The sequence below is a fragment of the Acanthaster planci genome, linkage group LG17 (assembly GCF_054643075.1).
Source record: "Acanthaster planci isolate LZ-2023a linkage group LG17, COTS_SCS, whole genome shotgun sequence".
Lineage (NCBI taxonomy): Eukaryota > Metazoa > Echinodermata > Asteroidea > Valvatida > Acanthasteridae > Acanthaster > Acanthaster planci.
In genome coordinates, this window is record NC_141793.1 from 8,850,301 (window position 1) to 8,872,278 (window position 21,978).

A 21,978-nucleotide genomic window follows, 5' to 3' on the forward strand; every position below is an offset into this window, starting at 1 on the left:
CTGTTAGTTCCCTTTGAAAATCGAGAGCCGCCCTTTATTCGCGCCGGGTTTCCCGGCGTGTTATGTAAAAAAAGTGCTTCCGGGAGCAACCAATTTCATAAAGATGCGGGTTTGAGAATTTGAGGGCGCCTGCATGCCGAGCCGGTGTTTTGTATGGCTCTCTAGTATTGAAACCAGTGGGAAATCCTCTGACCCGAAATCCCATATCATAAAATTAAATGCTCATGGAGTGAGATCCTGCTATGCCGGAATATTAGGCAACATCAAACCATCAGGGATTTACAAATCCGTATAAGTAACAAGTCAAACAAGGAACATTGAGACAAAGCACAACAATTGAAAATGCTAATTGCTCACTAACGTTTATTTTCCAAAGGGTCTGACTCTAGAACATTCACGTGCACGTGTAATAGTCATCCTGAACTTAATTTACATGAACTTAATTTACATAAAATCTTGTACATATTTTTCTATACATATTGCAAATGAACACATTGTCCATTGTATAATTGTCGATTTACATATTTTTGTGAATTAGCATACAGGGATTTCTTGGGAATAAGATACAAGCATCTGTTCCGAACTAAAAATAATTCAGTTTTTTTTGTGAAACCTCGTTCATGAAGAATACATTAGTCAATAAGTATTCAACTGGCGGATACTTAATTTATAGCACCTGTATTGCTACACTTGCTGCCTGACTATTCAGTAATTAAGAAATGAACCTCGAACAGAACAAGGAAGCTCACAGTGAATATTTAGTTTGAGTTGTATGAAGGATTATCTAAGATTTCTAGAACGTGTGAGTGAACCCACTGAGGCTCCAAAACAGAATTCACGTATTATCGTAACCCCTTCAATAATTATGGTTTGCTTCCGGTCACGCACTACAACCCTTCCTGTTTTCAGACCAAAAAAATAAATGCTACACCTGCTTCTTGACCACTAGAATAATCATGTGATTAACTTTTCTTATCTATCACAACAACGACATTAAGACCAACATATACTGTTTACTTGAATATTTTGGGGTGCAAAGACAAGACTTTGTACACTAAAGGTATACGGAGAAGGGAAAGAAAGTCAAACCAAATCTCCCATTGCGAGTCTCGTTTCGTTGTTTTATCTACAATAATGTGCCAGCACAAATAATATTGAAATAAACAACTTCGTCAGTATTTACAAGTATATCTTCAACTGGCTTCCAGATAGGAAAAAAATGCTTTGACATGTCAATAAAAGGGGCTTACATCTACCGCTGAGAGTCGTGACATGTCGTGGAATGTTAGCAGTACAAATTTCAATAATTATCGAGCAGATATGCTATAATCAATATATAACGGACATTGAACAAATGCATCGTGCATGTTGTGGACATTACTGGAGATCGTGGGTGAGGTACAGGTTTATGTGCGCATGTGTAGACATAAAGCAGTAAAATAAATTATCATAAAACAGAAACGACGTTCATTGAGAATTTCTACTTCACCGTTTATCTTTGCTTGGGAGAGTTTGTGTTCAACTTAATGTACTTTCCGTATTCCAGTAGCAACGTTTCAGTCGGTGCAAAATGCAGCGTAAGCACCAGCTGTATATAAATGATTTCCCAATGGTTTGTCAACAATTATACCCACCCATAGCCATACAATTATAAATACTCCACTAAAAGTGTAATGGAGACTAGATCAACAAAACTCTTAAGGTATGTATTTTTTCTGGTTGAAATACTGATACAATCTTAAATGAAATTCGTGGAAATATAACGGTTATTAACTTGGAGGACTTATTGGTATAAGAAACTCACATCGCTGTTGCTAACCCTTTGTCCATTTGACAAAAATTCCTCCCTACCAATACCGTGTATAACTGCAAAACAGACGCCACCTATCTGACAGCACTGTTCGATATTCACTAAATTCCATTTGAGATTGTAGCATAGTAAGAATAATCCCGTCCAAAAGGTGTATAGCGCCCTCATGAACTCGTGTATCTTCAACGGCGTCCATCAAGCTATGGCAGTTTGCATGTCATGATCCGGATCCATCGTTTAAAAAAGTGTTGATGTAGTCGTCGAAATCGCTGTGAAGAAATCAAATGGTAATTAAGTTGTGGTTTATTTGGGGGGAAGGGTATCTTGAAATGTCTCGTCAGAAACTGCATGCCGCAAAAGGTGTTCACAAGTGTAAACAAATAGGCCTATATGCCTAATCGTCTTTCTTGAATCGAATAATCCATAGGTTTTACTTATATTCCTGTCTATACAACTATTAAGGTAAATCAGTGACAAATTTTTGAAGAAATAGAGACAAATTGTGCTTCAGAAATTGAGATAGATTTAGGTGTAACATTTTCTACAGAAAATAGATGAAAGCTCTATTTTATCCATGTTATGAAAGCCTGATTTAACAATGCTTGTAGTAAAATTACAACGCTTTAATCAGTGGTGTAAATCTGTGTCAGCGAGTGGAGGGATAGAGATGGACCAACTCCTACAATTTCCCGGCCCTACGAATTCGAAGTCCCTGCCTCCTTGGGTTGGGGTTTCAGTACACCACCTTAAACTGAGGGGCACTGTTCAATTACACAGACGTTCAACTTACTCATTCTTTTATGAGCTCACACACCTTAAACGTCCATCAGAACGTTCTCTGACATCATTTTGTTCTCCGTAATGGTCGAAGAGCTCTAAATAACCCCAATGTGACTTTAATAAGCAAAATGGGTGTGCGCGTGGGTGAAGGTGATCAAATGGCCAATTTCCCCACCAAAAAGTGGGAGATATAATGCCCTCGTCACTCGGGAGTGTGCTCATGTCGGTAATCAAGCAGCCATCGCAGTTCTTTGAATATTAAAAAACACAACGAAAGAATGGCATTTGTTTGCTTCTGTCTCGTAATATTGAAAGAATATATACCAGGTATATCATTCGGTTTGGTTCAGTTTTAACTCCTAGGGCATGGCATGGTTAGAATGCGAACCTTTTGACTTTGTACCTCGGAGTTCCTTTTTCTTTTCACCTACAAAAGAAGATGGCAGGAACTGGGAATTTCGTTGAAATCACTGATTGTGCTAGTGGACCTGGCATTTGAACGTGACCTGATCGGAATTAGCCTCTATGGCTCTGTTTATATTCGATATTGTATCATGGTATCTTCACCTGATGATTTATTTGCAGTACACGCTCTGAAGTTTCATCTGTCTGCACCACTTGATAATGTTCAGGGTGTCCATCATCAAATCAATGGATTTGGAGCTCGCTCGCTTTTCTTCACTGATCACACCGCTCCCTTTGCCTGCCATTCTCTATATACACGAAAAAAGGACAACAGTGGACATTTCAGTCAGTGCATAGCCTATAATGTCTATTTATGCTTTACCCGCCACACACAAAGCCCTACCTGTCAAGGTGTACTGGTTAAAATTGAATTTAAACATCCATACATAGCGTGCCTGTAACGAGAACAGGGAAAATAAACAAAAGGTTGGTGGGAGTGGGCTGCAGCGTGACGTAAAGCGTAGAGTGAAATTTCGTTGACCATTTCTATTAACGTTAGAGTGTCGTGGCTTGACGGACAAACGACCCCAGTTTGGCTCCATTGGGACTGTTCGGCGTCATACCTTCGGATTTAAAGAGGCTTTTTCGACAAAGTCTCCCAGACTTACAGTACTCAGGAGAGCTAGGGTGTATTCCACTGGTATATTTTGCCGCTGGTCGCTAAATGTCAAGTTTTTGACCAAAGGTTCCGGAAAATATTGTCTTCATTTACCGCATTTGGCCATTAAAAGGCTAAACTGTACGGTCCCTGTCACATATTATAATAAGTCAACTCATTATGAAGCCAGCCATCTTGACTTGAAAGTTTGCCCACGAATGACGTAACCATTAACAGACGTAACACGTCGTACGTGACGTCGCAACATAATCACTTGAACAGTGAGACAATTTCCCATTGAAGGGTATACCACAAACTGTTGATTTGGAAGTATGATCTAAAAAGACAATCTCATGACGGCGCATATGAGGGATTTTTAGAACACTGTGTAACAAATGCCATTCAACAGTAACAAAATACTTATCCCTCGACTAAGGCATTGCACAGCTCGAATAAGCCTCTAAATTGACGGTACAGTTTCACTGGTTAGGTCAGTCTTGCAAAATTATGGGCATGTAGGCCTATCCTTTAGTTAGGTCTGTCTCAATTTAGACTAGATATTTCAGCAGCCAGGAGTTACAAAATAGACTTCGACAAGCAAACTGTTTTGACATGGCCATGAGAAGCTTGACTAGCATGCCATCAGAGAAATCAAATTAGCCTATAACGAAGTTGGGCCTGCATACCACAACTCTTCATCGATGAAGCACTGCGCACTAATTCTAAGCTAATTTGAAAAATTGAGGCTCTTTGTGCGTCTGAACATGCCTAACTGATGGAAGTGCCATAGAAGGACTATATCTCCGTCTCAATGCACCTCTACGATTGGCGGAATTCGCCCATGACTCTCCTGACATGATATTTCCATTTCTTGGACGGGCCTGTGATCAACAGGCCAGCGGGGTCTGACGGTGCGCCTGATCGGTGATTGAGTACTTGCCGATCCGGCTAATATGCTCTGACGTCTGAAGTCGCGCTCCCACTCAGTCGTACGAGCACGACGCCCGCGGGGCTCTCCATAAAAGCCCAAACCGAAATGCTCGCGCACCGTTATTTTCCTTCATTCAACCCTGAGGATGTTCTCGAATCAGGTCCTGGTCGCTGTTTGTTTTTGCTCAGTAACCCTGACCGACGCTTGGGCCGGCAAGCTCCTGATGTGAATGAGGAATCATAACAAATGACCGATTTTCCCCCATATCTGTGACTTTCATCGACAAAATGACAGATTTTGCTCAGACTGTCCGATATCAGGGGGTTGTCTAGGCAACACTAAACGTTCTGGGGTATTTAAGTTTGAGCTTCATTTAATTTCCTCTTAAAAGTGAAGTTAAGTATGTAGAATATCAACAGCTAATCCAATTTATCACTGTGTATTGAAACTGACTTTGCCAGGGGGGCAAGAGATTTAAATAGCTCTTTTGAATCCATTACCATTGGTAATTAAACCTCTCAACTTCACATTAAGAGAGCACTATCTCAAGCAGGGAATGACGAATTTCTTATTTTCTTTCAGCATTTTCAATTTTCACATCTACTTTTCCTGAGAGAAAGATTTTAATGTGCTCTTGAAAGTGTTGTTATACCTACGCCACACCAAATCCTGTTCGTTATATCCCATTATTATTCAGCACGCTAGGGTTAATACCAAAAGTTTGTTCTAATCAGGTTTTAAATTCTTTTGGGGCTTTTGCAGAAAGCATAAATTTGCAATATGATCTGATATATAGTCAACTTGCGTTCCAGTTTAATTCAATTACATTTCATTTGTCACCAAGTGTCATCTTCCACAAGGTGTCACCAAGTGTGATTTTTCCCCAAGTGTCAGTCATCGTTCCTCAACTTCTTTCAGACAATGAATGTACCGGTAACAACTTTGGCTATCAATGTGTAATGCAGATCTAGAACTGGTATCATTTTCTGTTCTGAAAAGGGGGATTATTAAGCTTAGGGCAAAGTGTACTTCTCGAGGACACAGAAAATGGTGAGCATGAATGGGCCTTTTCGATGAAGCTACTTGTATTCGTTGTCAGACTAATAGCTTCTGACCCCTGACCTATCACTGAGCCACTCTACAGAACCTATCACAACTCTGGGATCGCTCTTCACCCTATCGCCAATGTGATTTTGTTACCATCACTGCATTGGATTTTAGTTTGAAACGTCACCCCAAGTCTCCATTAAACTCCAGAGTCATTAGTTGCACAAAGGGACATGGTATCAATGTCGCTGTTTTATTCATGCGATTTTAAGGAGAGACACAACAAACTTTGATTTTTAAAAAATCACCAATCTGTACCCAAGATAGGGCTGGATCCGGTAATCAGGTTGGTTTTTTGGTTTAAAAATTGAAATTTAACTGAACAAAGTATATCAAGACGTCCAAAGTGGTACCCAAAACTTAGTGTAATCAAACAATCAGGCGTCTGTAGACAATTGTGTGGGAATGGGGTATAATCGGGTTGTGCCTAGGAGACAGCGGATGGGTTTGCTTGCTTCATACCCTTACTAAACCCCTCACTGAAAACCCTGTGCATTTTACTATCAAAATCATATCTGTGAGTTTCACAGAAGTGTGTTATTACTGCACTGTTAGTTCAAGATTTTAGTCGGCGGATGTATGCTTCATGTGCGTATCTTTCCCCTTTTTCTGTAGTTGATGTTTTGTTCATATAGCTTTCAGCAAATGCGTTTGACATCCCGAACGTTTTAGACATTTTCGAATTTCAAAGCTTTAAGTAAATAATGCTATGTTTCAAAACTAACTGGAACGTACTTAAAAGAAACGAATAATCATGTGTATGTTACTGGCTTTGTTCTTTCCCACAAAATGTGTCCCATTTACTTGAACCGAGAGTGCCGTTTCATGGACACAGCCAAGTACTTTAGGGCCAAAATCCGTCCACATTACCATACATACAGTGAACTCGCAGTTAGTGACTATGCTGAAATGCCCTTTGTACCAAGTGCCAATTTTTGAGGTTTCCCAAAGAGCTAATTATTTGTTTTTTGAGAGACAACCTCAGTCAATTTAATTAGGAAAGTGCAGTCGCATTAAGTGTGACGCGGGGATGGGTGAGACCCATTGGGAAATACTAGTCAAGCACAGGGCGCTCAAATTACTGTTTGACAGGATAGGCCGAAAGGCAATATTTAAGTCGCCCAGTTTAATTCATAGTATCTAACTCATAGTTTTAATACATTAAATTAATTTCGTGCGTTGTGTGAGTCAAGAACCATTTTTACGTGCAATTATTTATGAATAACCAATGTGACTTTTTAAACACAAGAGCAAATAAAATCGCACAAAATACAATAGCATCAACGATGACAAAGAAAAAACGGAATAAACACGAACGATGACGTGCAGGAATTCCTAATGTGTTCACGATGACTATTTGGGAACTCCTCAACTTGTACAGTGTTCATCTGAGAACGATTTTCAACGAAGCAATCTCTCAGTATGGCACGTAATGTTAGAAATGAGGTTTTCTCGATGCTTTCAGAATACCACAAATCAGCTCAAACACTAAATAAAAAGCCGTTTTAGCAAGGATCATTTTCTTTTTTCACGATACTATTATCCTCTTTTATACGCTCAAGAGTCCTTCTAAATTGTATATTTTAAACAGAAACGTATTCTCCTCCAATTTGGGGGTGATTTCTGTTGTCCAACAGATTTATCTTAGTTGTGTTCGCCTGGTGAGGCTGCTAATGAAACCATTAAAGGTCTGGATGCCAGTGTCATTTTTGTCTTCTGTCACAGCATTACTAATGTTAATTGACATGCGGTTCAAACATTGATCCCTTTGCCATAGTAACCGGAGAGTGGTGGGACACCAGACTAATTGATTTCGATTGGGGCGAGTCCAACCAACCGGACTTTAGGCATCTGTCAAAATAGCGACGGGCGTGAATTACAACAGTCATGAATTTACAAGGCTGTGTGGTGCTGTCTTGTTCAAGCTTTACGTCTTTTCCCCGGTACTGCCTCTAATAACTTAGACGACACCGGACAATGAAATAATATTGCTCTTCAATTTCCGTCAGGGCCTTGAGCCCAAATCAAATAAACGTCATTTCTTTGTGCAGGCCTTTTATTATGTCAACAACGTTTCCACAATGGGATTCTACAGATAATGGGATACGGAAGGTACACTTTGTTTTTAGTATTTCTGCCACAGACTGCCATGAATGTGTGTATGATAAAAATTCCAGTCTAGCATAGCCAGCCAACAAGGGATAATCCTTGGAAATATTTCCGGAATAGTTAACTACTTTGATGGGCAACCATCCCCATCGTTGGTTTTCTCCATGCACAAGTTCCCCTTGGGCTGCTTTTCCTTTTGAGGAATACAATACCCACATCACGTTCAGTGTGCGCTGTTTTTTGAGGTTCCCTCACTGCAAAGAATTCAGCAACAATAATCATATGCTAAATGTTCAAGCCCGGATTCCTCAGGAGTCAATGGCACAAAAGCTGATGCTGAGACACTGATTGCGTTGAGGCGTTCAGAACAGTAAATTCCTCATGCTTTGAGGGAAAACAAAGTCTTGCTGAAAATTTCAATTTAAGGTGAGGCGCATGGGGGGGGGTCGATAATGCCGGATGTAGAGGTAAGCTTTTCTAAGTCAACCTTCTCCCACAAAATAACAAAAACGTGAGGAAGTAAAACAAAAAATTGGACGGACTTGAAATAAAGGTGCAACGAAAACAAAATACAGGGGGGAACAAGAAAAAGGGTTTATGGAAGATTTTGTTGTTTGGAGCAACATTTCTCTAAATATGTGCACAGCCATCAAGAATTCGATAATGATCTCCGAGGATTTCCCACATAATAGAGATGTCTCTTTAATATATTTAAGAGATGTCTGTTTTATGTGCCTGCTACTGCCGCCCGGCATTTCTGAAAATCTGAAATGCGAGCTTAGAAATAGATCTCAAAATTGAACCCCCGAGATCCAGATGTCTTTTTGGTTTTGTTGGTGCGTTGGTGTTATTTTTATTTCGGAAAAATTGATGGGTTATGTAAAAATAAGTTTTTATCATATGCCATTACGTAAAAAAGAAATTGCCTGAATAATTCCCCGTCAGGCGTACCCAAGACACTCGTTATTTTTGGAGCACCAAATTTTGCGCAGGGCACTATAATTTGGACAAAATTGAAGAAAGTGACACTTAATTGTCTGATATGTCAAGACTTACAAATGTTGTTTGAAAGCGGGAAAGCTTAAAGGTGTGCACAATAATATAATTTTTGTGTCATTTTCTTGCCGTAGCATACAAACAATGCAGCCTGCAAACGACACATTTATAGGGATATAGTTGTATAGCTCACTTTTGGTTATAAGCAACTAAAACAGAAAACGCATTTGAAATTCAAACAGTAACACATGATTACCATGGGGTTTTATACAACATGACGTTTTTAACAGTTTGCAGCACAGCTGCGACTTTTTGAAGACTGGGTTATATTATTGCATGTGATTAAAATTAAATCATTGTAAGATATTTGGTAGTTTACTGTTGTGTACACCAAACACCAGCACGCGGGATCTTTGTTATGTAAACATACCGGTCGCAAGAACCCCAACGTGACCGGCGTTTGACCCAGAGAGGCGGGCCGGTTATGATTCACTAGAACTTTCTCTTTGTGTGCATTAGAGATTTATGGCGTTTTGATTAATAGTTAACTGTTTTGAAACTTACGTAATACAGGCGTTCCACAATAGCGGGCCTTCAAGAGTTTGCAACACGTTGGCCAATCACAATGCGCGAAATCTGTCAACCCAATGCGCGTTTGGAAGGATCTCGCGCATTGTAATTGGCTCATGTGTTACTAAGTCTTGGAGGCGCGCTAGTGTGAATCGCCCGTATTATAACAGTTTTCTTGAAAGTTCAAAGTAAGTTCTATAAAAGAAGAAAAACCCCATATAAAGTCAGCACTTTGGGAAATATGGCAGGATTGGGATTTGAAAAGTTCTCGACTTTCGTCGAAACTGCTGTAAGTCAGGACACGTGATATGCTGGCCACTCATTTGTGGGGGGAGTGGAGGAAATGCGTCTTAACCCAGGAAGTGCTTGAGAGCTAAGTCCAATCCCAGAAGAGACATTTTGGGAACTGATTTTTCAGTTCAGTATTTTCGAGTTGCCTATTCCCCATGTTTTTGTAACGAGGGTCAGCTTGCGTCCCTTGCAGTTTCGTCTGTTTCCAGCCGTTTGTTGGATGTGAATTCGCCCCGCGTCTCAGCCTGTTTTACACGATCAACTGTTTTCGCCATGACTAGAGTCGTCCTTCATTGCCCAAGTCCTCCCCTATATCGTCTCATTTATGTAAGATCCTGTATCTAATCAATTTTCGCTAGTAAACCTTATCAATCTTAACTTTTGTTGACAGTTTTAGAGTTTAATATTCTTGTTAAATGCTACTTGTTTCTTTGCTCTTGATATTAGGGCGATCTTGTTTTATTTCTTTTTTTCATCCGAGAAATTTGGGCTTTTTAAATAATTTACAATCGCTGATAGTTTAGAGATTTCTGGATAGCAACATTTGTGTGGTTTTACAACTGAAGAGGTCAGGATTTGGAAACTGCAAAAATGAACATGAAGCTCATTTGCATTAACGAGTGGCTTTAGAATAACTCAAGAGGAAACATCGGCCGTACATTATTTCATCCCTCCACGAGTTTTTCTCTTTTTTGCACAAAACACGCTTATTTGTCGACTTTGACCCAATGTAACAGGCGGTTGAGATTACTGAGTTACTATCAAAATGACTGCGCTGAATATTCCTAACAACTATCATCAGGATGTGTAGCTGAGTGAGCCCTAAGGCTTTTACTGACAGAGAATGTCATTAGAACTGTTTCCTTGTGACCAAGATTGCAGAGATCATTGAATTTACGTCGCAACATGAAAAGGATTATCCCTCTTACTATTGGCTACGTCATGTTTATTGACGTCAATATTTAGGTTTCCTTCCTGAAAGGTGACTTGCCTGTAATAGTGTTTGAATCCGGCGGTTTTTGTCGACGTTGTCCTCGTTTTCCCAATTGGTCGCTCCCCCTGCTCGCCTCTCCATCAAGTCATCAAACTCGCGCGCCTGCGTACTTCTGCTCTGGAGTATGAGGATGAGGAGAGTGGCGCTGAAAAGGACCAGTATGGATGCCTTCATGATGACGGGCAAGATGTGACGGCTGACGGGCCTGTGTGTGCCTTTCCACTCGCTCTTATTTGATCTCTCAGGATTAGTTCCTCCTGGAAGTGCAATGGAGAAGCAAGGGATTGCGTTTACATTTAGATCTGGGCTAGATGTCTAGTGTGGCTATTTAGATCGTTTACTGCAACACAAGAGGAAACCGACTCTTCTGTCAAATTTATACACTATGAAAGTGCATTTACTCTTCGTAATCATCTTCGCAAAATGAACGTTTGTCAACAGCAGGAACACACACCAATACCTCCTTCGAGAACATGCATTATTTCATGGCTATTCGGGAAAAACATCCTTTTTCAATTGTGACTTTAATTTCAGAAAATCGTGGATGTGACACGAAATAAAATTGGAGAAGTATAGCAAGCGTCTGAAAGTGGATCATTCCAAACTTTTGGTGAGGATTGACTTCGAGATGGACTAAAAATACTACATGTATAACAGACAGTGTACCCGAATGATGGGAAAAAGCGGACAGGACAAAAAAGAAGACAACATTCAAAGTCTAAAAAGGGAACAATGGTTAAATTAATACATTAAACATGGAGGTGTAAATAATTTTGAAATATAGTTCAATCTTTGACTTTTATTTAAAGAACTAATTACATTTATTCAGTTGTTCAATTAATTAAACAACGGAACCTGTTTCGACGCTTCTTGGTTCCAGTCGCTTGGGGCCGGTTTAAAACTTGTCATTACCACGAGAAACGAACAACTGCCTTCACAGGTATTTGCCCAAGTCCGTTCGATTTAGCAGGATGCGTGTCAACCTGGCGTGGTTGTGCGTGTGGGTGCAATATGCACAATGCTCTTTCCTCTCCCTTTGCGCCGAAATTTTAAGGGCAAATGCCGGCTCGTGTTCTGTCGTGAGAAGCAGCGCATGAGCCTTGTGTTTATTTTTCCACTTAAAAAAGGTCTGGTAGACGTGGGTTGGGCCGTATAGCCATGCCCCGGCTTCCGTTATCGCAGAGCGGAAGCCGGACCGAAGTTTGATCGGAAGAGTGCCGGTGACGTCAACGGGATGGAACCTATTTGCGGCTCTTAACTCCACCTCAGCATTTCCACTAGGCTTTAAAACTCTACCACATCTATTCAGAAATGTTGAAAGTTCCATGTTCTTCCTGTCCAACTTTTCACTATTTAAACGGCAGTCGGCTTCCTTTAGGCGGTATCACCGTTTATGTCTAGAGAAAGACTCATTGATCACCCGATCCGACTACCCACCGCTACTTATAAGTGAGGCCTATGCAGCAAAATAGCCATGCTCTAACTGTGATGGTAATATAATATCGTACGATGCAATACCGGTACTGTAGGCAAACTTATAAGTGAGGATTGTTCGAGCCTTCTGCATGCAAACTTTCGTGACGCTGACCTTCTGCGTGCAAACTTTCGTGACGCTGACTAGTCTCACTTATAAGTTTGCCTACCGTATTGCATCATACGATGATAATAATAATACATGTACTAATTACTAAAAGCGCAAATTTCATATAGATATGTTCAAATGCGCTGTACAATGAAGACATTAAGCGAGGAACAATGAATACATTTAAACATGGTTGAGCCGATGGCACACAAGGCTTCCTTTATGATATATTAGCATCATAGGCTATTTTGCTACATATGCCTCACTAAGTAACGGTGGGTAATCGAACCGGGTGCAACGACATACACTCCTTGTAGATTCGTTTATATTTTCCTTGCATGCATGCAACGAGCTAAATGATCGTTTGAGATTATCCAAAATAACTGTAACTTGTTAGCTTAATGTTACGCCAAAAATGAAAGCCTGCTGGAAATGCAGTAGCGTCAGTGTGAAGTATGCACAAACATTCATTTGTAGCCAATGTAGGCATGACACGCGGTTGAGAAACTTCACATTTAAATTGACGTTTGGTCTAGTTTCAAAATCATTAGATACAATAATACTTTTTTTTTCAATTTTTTTTCGGTACCCGCTGCTTCACCTGACTCGGACCGGCCAGCCGACCCCGGCAAGCTCGGTGGTCGAGTGGTGAAGACGTCTGTATTAGTAAGCAGGAGGTTGTGGGTTCGAGTCCCACCCAAGTAAGCTTGTGACTCTTTTCGCAAGCTTTCGGACAAGCACTGAGCATACAGTGTTTATCAATATGTACGTTGGGCAAGGGCAAAACCCGTTATATAAACAATAATACTTACAGGTAAGACTTTGCCAGTACCCGTTTTTCTTGATTCTTTTGAGGGGTGTGGCTGCAATGAATATCTCTTAGGCACATTTTTTTTTGCAATTTTATGCTCTTTTTCTATGAAAACTCCTTTTACATTACTATTTCGTAAAATGTTTTGAAAATTATCTGTGTTTTCCAAGAAAACTTAGGGCGCAGTTGTTGTAATGCCATGCAGGGAAAATACATTGCTCTGCATAAGTTTTCTGTTCAAATTATGAACCCAGAATTTAATCACTGAAAACATTTCTGAGAATTGGATTGACGCCTTCTTATTGCTGTGCACATAAACAGCAAGGAATCAGCAATGAAGTGAACATTTAGTCTAGAACATGTACAAATGTGTAGAACATTTTTGGGCGCAAATCAGTGTAACAGTGAGAGTTTCTTCCTAGGATTACATCACAGTTTTGCTCATGAATGTGGAAATACACATTAGCATAAAACCAAAAAGGCAATAAATTACCCTTTGAAATATTGAAACCGAAGGGGAAAATAAGGTCAACTGAGATAAAAGGTGTATTTTGAAGGTCTGTATTGAAAGAAATTGACTACAGCGACCCTTTAAGGTGCGAAAAGTGTTCGCAACGTTTAACGTTCTACGTATCCTATTTTTGAAATGGGAGATATTAAGAGAAATATTCCACGAGCATGTAGCATACAATGTCACTCGAATAGAATAAGTTGATGTACCAGCAAGCTCTTTTAAATATCTTATTGCATAAACAAGTGACCTTGGCCGCATCACGATGCACACTGCCGTTTTTGAGCGGATTCATTGTTTACTTGAGTATATTACAGCTATTTCTCCGAAATTTCCCATACTTCTGAATATATTAGCACCAAATATCCGATTTTTGACAGATGATTCACTCTGTTCCCTAGAGATATATCAAATTCAATCACAGCGCCAAATCTTTAAAGATGCCATTCTCTCTTTGTCTCGTTTCCTTTCTTGCGGGTAGGTAAATATGTGGTACGCTGGAATGTATATGGCGCATTTAAAGAGCCCTTGGATATTATAATTGCCAAACCACTCATCATAGTGAATGGTTGCAGAGAATATTTTTCGAAATACTCTGAGAAGAGCACTAGCACGAACCCGTGCCAACATCATAATATACTCCCCCACAGCCATTACACGCTTGAATGAGTGACTCGCTATACTTTACTCCAGTGTAATGACCAGTGTATAACGTCCATTAAAATACTACAGAAGCCCAGGGGAGCTGTGGGGGCGTGCTACATTGATAGGGAGAAGAGACATACTTCCTTTCTCCGCTGATGGTGGAAGCACGTTTGTGGTATTTCGGTCATCTGGGAATCTGAGTTCGTTTACTTAATAGTTTCTCACTGAGGACGGAAGAAATTATCAGTTTTGTGTTTGAATGGCAGGTTGATTTGTAGTAATTATGACTTCAAAAACATGATTACGATTTTATGACAATCAACAGATTCTAATACTTTTTCAACGAATATTTTGAGCTTGGAATCATTTGGGAAGCTGAATGTAAAACGTTTAGTCTGTGAATATTGATGATGGCAAATGTGCCTTCTTATCCAATTATACAATGTATTTTTACATTTGTGAGTATACGTATTGTTCTCTTACAGTAATGCCAAATAGTGCGGAATTCTATTAAAATTTACATATGCCTACAGCAGGAGTCTGCAAGATCTGCAGTGCAAAGTATTTAGCGTTTTCCTGACGTTTGAAATATCAGTCAACTTTGAAAATTCCATTTGAAAATGCACTTCTAACTATTAGGTTTCCTATGTTAGATGTGCGTGAACGAGCATCTTTTGTGTTGTTTCAGGCGTCGAATATTGCGTCCTGACAGGTACTGCTGTGAATGATAAGCTTTCCAATACCCCAGCAGTCCGATTATTTCTCATTATATTTCCTTGGAGTAGCTCTATATGCACTTGTTGGCAACTGAGCGACGGGTAGCCCGAGCCCTCAGAAACATGTCAGTGGTGAGATTGATAGGGTTCACACACAAATCCGTGGCGGCACAATGGGCAGGAACGAGCCATTGAGTTTGGATTCTGTTAAAGGTGACCACTGAAATCTATTGAGAATATTGTTGATAACAAGACCTGTAACAACCCAACATACATCTTTCCACAGTGGCACACCTAGGATTTGTCGTGGGGAAGGTGTCGGACCGGTGTTTACCCCCGAAATAGCTCATGGTGCTTACCCACGATTACGCCACAAGGGACTGGGATTTACAGCTATGTCAGAGAGTTGTATCTTCGCTTTTTCAGAAAAAAAACCTTGAGTGCGCGCATTTCGACAACATGCCGTTTTAACTGCAGTTTTATTCACGGCGAGTTTCCATAACTCGATTGCCCTGTCTCCTCTTCCTTGGTCGTAATTTGACAAACAGTCCCGCGTCCACGGCACAAGGGGATTGGTTAGTGGTGATGTAGCGCCAAGACACTTCATGGAACACACGTGCGTGCCACTGGCCATCACCGCAAGTTTACAATTGCCGCCAAAGGGACACCGTGAGTTGCTTATCGCTGCGGGATCACCCAGTAGTAATTGTACAAGTAAACCTCAGATTGTGAACAAACACACAGTAGACTCAATTCTCTTTTATCTTGGTAAACCATCAACAGCGCGCGACGCATACCATTACCAACGTGGTCGATTACTTACTGTCGATATTTGGAAATTGTCAGCCTCAATAAAGTATGACCCACATACCTCGATGCGCAGCTTGTGGAGAAAACGTATTCTTAAGGGTTTCAACAGAGTAATAAATCATTCAGGATGGGTGTATTTCGTTGTACATTTAAGGGATAAAGTATACGCTTCACTTTCAACACCTTTTGACTAAAAGCGGAAATCCAATAGAGACTGATAATGTCATTATAATGGAAACTTATCTAATTCAGCTTGGTTGAAAAGATTCGAAACCAATGTTTAATGACCATTCGTGAGCATCAAGTGAGAGACTAAATATACTCCGAATTGACGGAATCGGAATTCGAAAGCCCTGCTAAAGGAATTGGGTGGCATTGGCGCACTTTCCGAAAACGGATGAAATAGAATAATTCAGAGGAAACATCATTAGGAAACGTATTCGGAAGTAGGCTGCATAATGTGGAACTCTTTCAAGAAGCCCCGAACTGAAAAGTACATTAAACTTTACATTACATTAAAGCATTACAGCTACGCCAATGAAACAAAAATACTTTAAGATAGATATAAATTTCAAACGGCGGGAAACTGTTTCCTATTCATATAAATATTCGTTATATGATCTATCAAACAGTACTCGGATCTGTGTCATTTACCTCAACATGTATACGTGGTGAATACCAACAAATCATGGTGTACAACTGAAAGGAAAATAGGAAGTACCAGTTAAAGGACAACTGTGGTTTCCAAAAGAAACAAGTTCAAAGTTCCATTTAGCAGATGATTCCGTAATGTGCAGACGGGGCAGGCTATCTCGTTTTCCATCCGTTTATACAAGAAACACGCAGTCCATGCACGTACAGGTCGTGTTACCCTGTGGCGTTGCGCGCCTCGGCCTTAATGCTCCCTAGATGGGCTAGCCGACTTGATTGTTCCGAAATCAGATTCATTACTTTCTGCAATTGGAAAACAGAACGATGATGGAGAAAAGTGCAATCCATTCGGAGAGATGGAAGGCCGGGATGCTATTTTGTGTTTTGTTTTTATCAACTACAGTGGTGTGTTGGTTTCGTAACATTAGGTCTATAAGTACGGATGACGTCAAAATTTGTTCACGTGTTCAATTCCCTAAGGAAGCAGTGAGGGCTATGGTCCAATGAGCACCATAGGACAGCACACAGGGGTCTAATTATTTACGCCTTTGGTTGACAGTTTTAGCAGGTGTATGTGTGATTGTGAAAACCATTCTGTGATCTTATATACATCAAGCAACACACCAACACGCCTTGCACACGTACGTGATATATAATTTCCACAAAATGATCAAAACAAAGACAATGTTTATAAGAAGGGATCAACATAGTTACAATGGCAGCTGAAATCTATCACCTGTTCTTTACTTAACAGGCAGGATCAAGAAAGTGTGTACTGTTTGCAGACTTTCATTTCAAGCGATGTGATATAGCAACAGTGGCATTCGAGACAAGAACCAGGCTTCAGGTAACATGATGAGTCATGTGCCAATTATTCAACATTCATTCATTTCAGACGATGAAAGACCCTTTGACAATTACACCAATTCGTGCTTGATAAGGGCAGATATGCAAGAACATGCCATCTTCAAAGGAGTTTCCCTTCAGGTGGAAATATTTCAATCAGGATGATCGAGCTAGAGCTATGTGTTTCTTGCTGCTATGTAAATTGTAAGGTAACCGTGGATGGCGAATCTTGATTATGCCAGTATCGTGCAAATTAGTTGCAGTACTTCGACCTCCGGTTCCTATTCTGAGTCAAGTTCTCAATTTAAACGGTTGCAGTTGTCAAGGAGACGATGACGGTCGTTCAAGTCAAACAGTATGGTGGATGCGAAACTGCATCATTCAAATTACTTATTTAAGGAAGTCATTTATGACATCTGAGAAAGCCAAGAATAGAAACGAAAATTAAAAAAAATGCACAAGCTGTCCCAAAACAAAATGAAATATATAGCAACTAGTTTTTCTTTTTTTTCTGACATATTTTTATCGCAACGCATTTCTAGCAAGCACTGCTGTAGTCAACATCTTTCACGAGCCTACCAATAGATTCCGTTGAAATGAACAGGAAAAACAAACTTAACATATACACAGAGATGCCCCTGAGAAAAGGATAGATTCCCTTCGTAGTTTGATATAAAATTAGTAGCATTAATATGAACACGAAATTCACTGACACAAAGTAACATTAAATATCTATTCAATCCGCAAACATTTCTTTGTTTGGGAATATAAACGTGTAATACCTTTAATTGAGCCCCCCAACAATTAAGGCGTTACTTGCAATTTCAAATAGAGTTTCTTTATTTTTTCTTCAATTCCACTCAAATCTTATTTTTCAAATAATCATTCTTGGTGTTTGATGTGAGTCCCAGGTGTGTAACGTCGTGGGGTTTTGGTTAAATATCTGATATCCTGAGATGCGTCGTGCTCGCTCCTGCTTAGCATACATAACCCCGTCATAGTGTTGGGCGTTTAAACAAAAAGCGCTGTCGCAGAACATCTCTTTCCGGGCGTAGCTTGGCTGTCCCAATCGCCATCGCCCATGGCTAACCGTAACATCTCCGGTCGATATGCATCGATCGCCACCATTCTCTGACCAATCTCTGACTGAAATTTGTTGTCCCACCAAAATAAGGCGCATGAGATCTGGGTTAAGTTATACGGGGCTCCGTGGCACCCCCGTTCATTGTTGTCTGTTCTGCTTTGTTGTACTCGGCGATGCAGGGAAATCTCTCCTGGGGAAAAATAGCTCCAGCAAATGCGGAAAGTACTGTCGAACTCTTGAGGACAGAAAAGGGGAAAAATCGAAGGCCACAAATCACAGGGTGGGAAACACTGTGGCCAGGTGTTGCCGACTTAAATATGGATTTTTTAGGGGAAGGGGGCTTGATCTTAGATTCGAGTTCAATGCATGATGGCGTCTTCTACTGTATCGCAACAGGTTGTGTGGAGACATCAGTCAGTTTTGACTGACTTGCTGAGTGTTATTGGCCGGGGCTGTCGAGTGCCCGGCGGAAACTCTAGAGTACTCTTATTTGGAATCAAGGCGGTGACGTGGACTGGGAGCGCGGGATTGGAAAACACCGAAGTGGAAAAAGAGAAAGCTGGGATGAGTGCTCGATATCCATCACGGCTGAGGTACCTCAATGGGGCGACCTAAGACGCAACCCGAGCACTTACGGATGAACAACGTACAAGATTACCTGTGTTGCCCCGGCGAATACTGTACATTTTACGAAGCGGTGTCGGCATACTGTATTCTCCAGTGTGACAAAGGCATTCTGAACGGAGTGGAAATGAACGGAGAACCCTCTGGCGGTAAATCATGGGCGCAAATGTTGCATTTGTCCGCGGCGCGTCTTAATTCAATCCAAGGTTCCCTGGGGACAGACCTTTTGTGTTTATGCGATTACACTGTAGGTTTGTTCAATAAAGGACAGCGGCTGTAACAATAATTGTACAGCAATGTAGCTGCTTAAAAAGTTGTTTCGAATAGATGAGGAACCCATTGAAGAGCACCACAAAATGGTCTAGGGAACGCTTAGAAAATATCTCCAGACATCTGAACTTGTGCTTTTGTATTATAACAAAATAGCGACAAAGGCGAGAAATGGCCTTTTTCACACATACAGAAATTCACTTTTAAAACAATACGGGCTATTTACAAATATGCATTTCCAAGAAATTGCAACGCGTTGACCAATCACAATGTGCGAAATCTGTCGACCCTTTCGAAACGCTCATTCGTGGACAGATTTAGCGAAATTATGATTGACCGCTGCGTTGCAAACTATTGGAGGCGCACTATCGTCTATTAATGAATAGATGTTGCAGATTTATCTTTGATCTACAACAATGGTCATTCAGTCAGCTCGTGCTGGTTTAACATGGCAGGGTCCTTAAAAGTGTTTGAGCCTACAAAAGGCACAGGTTCGAAAACGCAGAACGACTTCTAATAAAACAAATTTATAACTTTATTAAATTTTGTGTTCTTTGCCTATTTCACTTCTTTTTTCTTGGGCAGAATGGATGCGAAGATACTGGTACTAAGTAACATGTTAAGTAGCATCAACTTGTAATCCAGTCGGCCAATCGACAAAACAACTCACACTTTCTCATTTTGTAGCGGATCTCTGTGAGAGAGGCCCTATTTGAGAGCGTAATTGCTCATTGATCACATGTGTATACGGCACCCTCCACATTATGCACAGTCAGGATTGCATCGCACAGCTGATATAACTTCAAAAGGCGCGACTTCTCATCTTGCTGGAGGTGCAGTAAGCTGAGACCAAAATTAAATTAAATCCGAGAAGTGGTGATATCCCCTGCGTTTGCACACGGCCTGATGAAAAACAAAATGTGGAACACGCTTCTCGTCGGGTGGATGCATTCATTCCGGTTTGGGATTTACACCAAATTTTTTTCCCCGTCGCCAAAACAAAGCAAAACTTGGTCTGTTTTTTTCTTCTACTGAGCTCCGATGTCGTCGAAAGGGCTCAGTGGACAAGCGATATGTTGCAGGGGCCACTGGCGACATGTGCTCCGCCACGGCCTCTGCTCGGATTTGGTGTTGACAATGGTAATGGACCGCGTCCATTAAAACTCTGCGAACCGTGTAACACGTCATCGCCTGCCCATAATCAAATAATGCACATCCAGTATCACTTGCGTGTATACCATTCACAAAATTCAACGGAAGCTGCAACTCCAAAGGTTGACGTTTGGTTGCATTGATTCTCTCCTATGTCAGAGTTACTTAACTATGCGTAAACTTTAACCAAGTGTATGAACCAAATTCGCAGACGTTATAGAGTGCATCATACGGCGCACCTATTTGAGTAAATACTACGCAGGAAATATATCTGGGACTTATTCCCCTGTCATACCATAGCCGGTAAAAAAATGCCAAAGGAGAGAGTCTTAACTCATTTCACATCCAAAAAGGAAATTAGACCCAAATTGAAGGTGTAGGTCCATGTTGTTGCTTATAGTGGCAAAAGTTGAGCTACACCAGAAAGCAAATGATGGTTGGAGGCGTCTGTCCTTGTTTCAGGTAAGTTCTGACCTGTTCATGGTAAGAATTGGTCGTGGGCGCTAATAATCGGCCATTAGGCAAAACTGCACTAAACGTGATCATTGACAAAATATGTCGGGAGGCTCAACGGAGCTCTCTTCAATCAGTTTGATCGTTCCACTTGTTCCGCTTGACACTTTCGACAACAACACTGGAATGCGGTTTTTTTTTGGGGGGGGAAGCTTAAGGAGTTTTCCAGCAATAACTTATGCCCATTTCACTAAATGGCAAAAATCAGACATCCATTATCGGGAAACTTGTGCGAGAAAGGCCAGCCAAAAATCGTGGCCTTAAATGGGGGGTATGAGACAAGGGGGGGGGAGATAGTGTGAAAAATAGCTCTTTCGGGTGTCAAATAAACTGCCTGAACTGTATCCGTCAAACAAAACGCAACGTTGGAACCTCTGCAGTCTCCTGACGACGCACAGAGCTTACTGTCTGAAACGTTGAGCATCCTTCGGTTCTTTTCAGAACCACACATGCACGCTCAAAAGAGATATCGTTGCTTGGTGCTACCGCAAACCTATATAACTAGCTACCTTCACCACATGGGCTTCCAAGCTCAAACTGCAGGTAACAGTCCAAACCTGCATGCATACGTACTCAATAATACATTGTTTCCCTCTGTACTCGCTGGGCTTCTGTACAGAAGAGTGTGCACTGGCTATTTCACATTTCGTGTTACAACATCGATTGTACAGAATAAAGGAACGATTTTATCTACAGTGACTGCTAAGACCAGAAATCCCCAACCTGTAAGGGGCGGGGACCATCGGCTTGGGACGGGGGCGTAGAAAACAACTGACGGGGTGCATCATATTAAACCTCTTCAGATTAGGCAGGTGTAACTGACTACGCAAGGTGCCATACATCATAGGTGAGATTTATCGTTCCGGGTTGGTCCCATTCAACCAGTTTGATCTATCAGTTCTCAGCGGTGATAAAAGAACAATAAATCACCTTGCTCATTACAACACCGCCTTGTTGCTAGGAGCCGACCGCTTATTACACGGAAACACCACAAAAATGGCGAGAAGCCGGATTCACTGCATTTTCAATTACGAGTAATCTGGGGGGTCTTGGGATCCACACGTTTTTTTGATGTATTGAAGCCAGATTTATGGTCGGGTAGCGTTTCAGTC

The 21,978-nt window shown here is 40.9% G+C and overlaps 1 protein-coding gene across 1 annotated transcript in view; it reads right to left on the reverse strand.

The window, feature by feature from the left end:
* Positions 1–336: 336 nt before the first annotated feature.
* Positions 337–21,978, reverse strand: part of LOC110985564 (uncharacterized) — a 45,768-nt gene continuing 24,126 nt past the window's right edge. The window contains exons 2-4 of the mRNA XM_087148196.1: positions 10,649–10,908; positions 3,158–3,303; positions 337–2,079 (exon numbers count right to left, since the gene is read on the reverse strand). Of these exons, the coding sequence (XP_087004322.1) occupies positions 3,166–3,303; positions 10,649–10,825 (315 nt within the window). The 5' untranslated portion in view covers positions 10,826–10,908 and the 3' untranslated portion in view covers positions 337–2,079; positions 3,158–3,165. The remainder of the gene's footprint in view (positions 2,080–3,157; positions 3,304–10,648; positions 10,909–21,978) is intronic.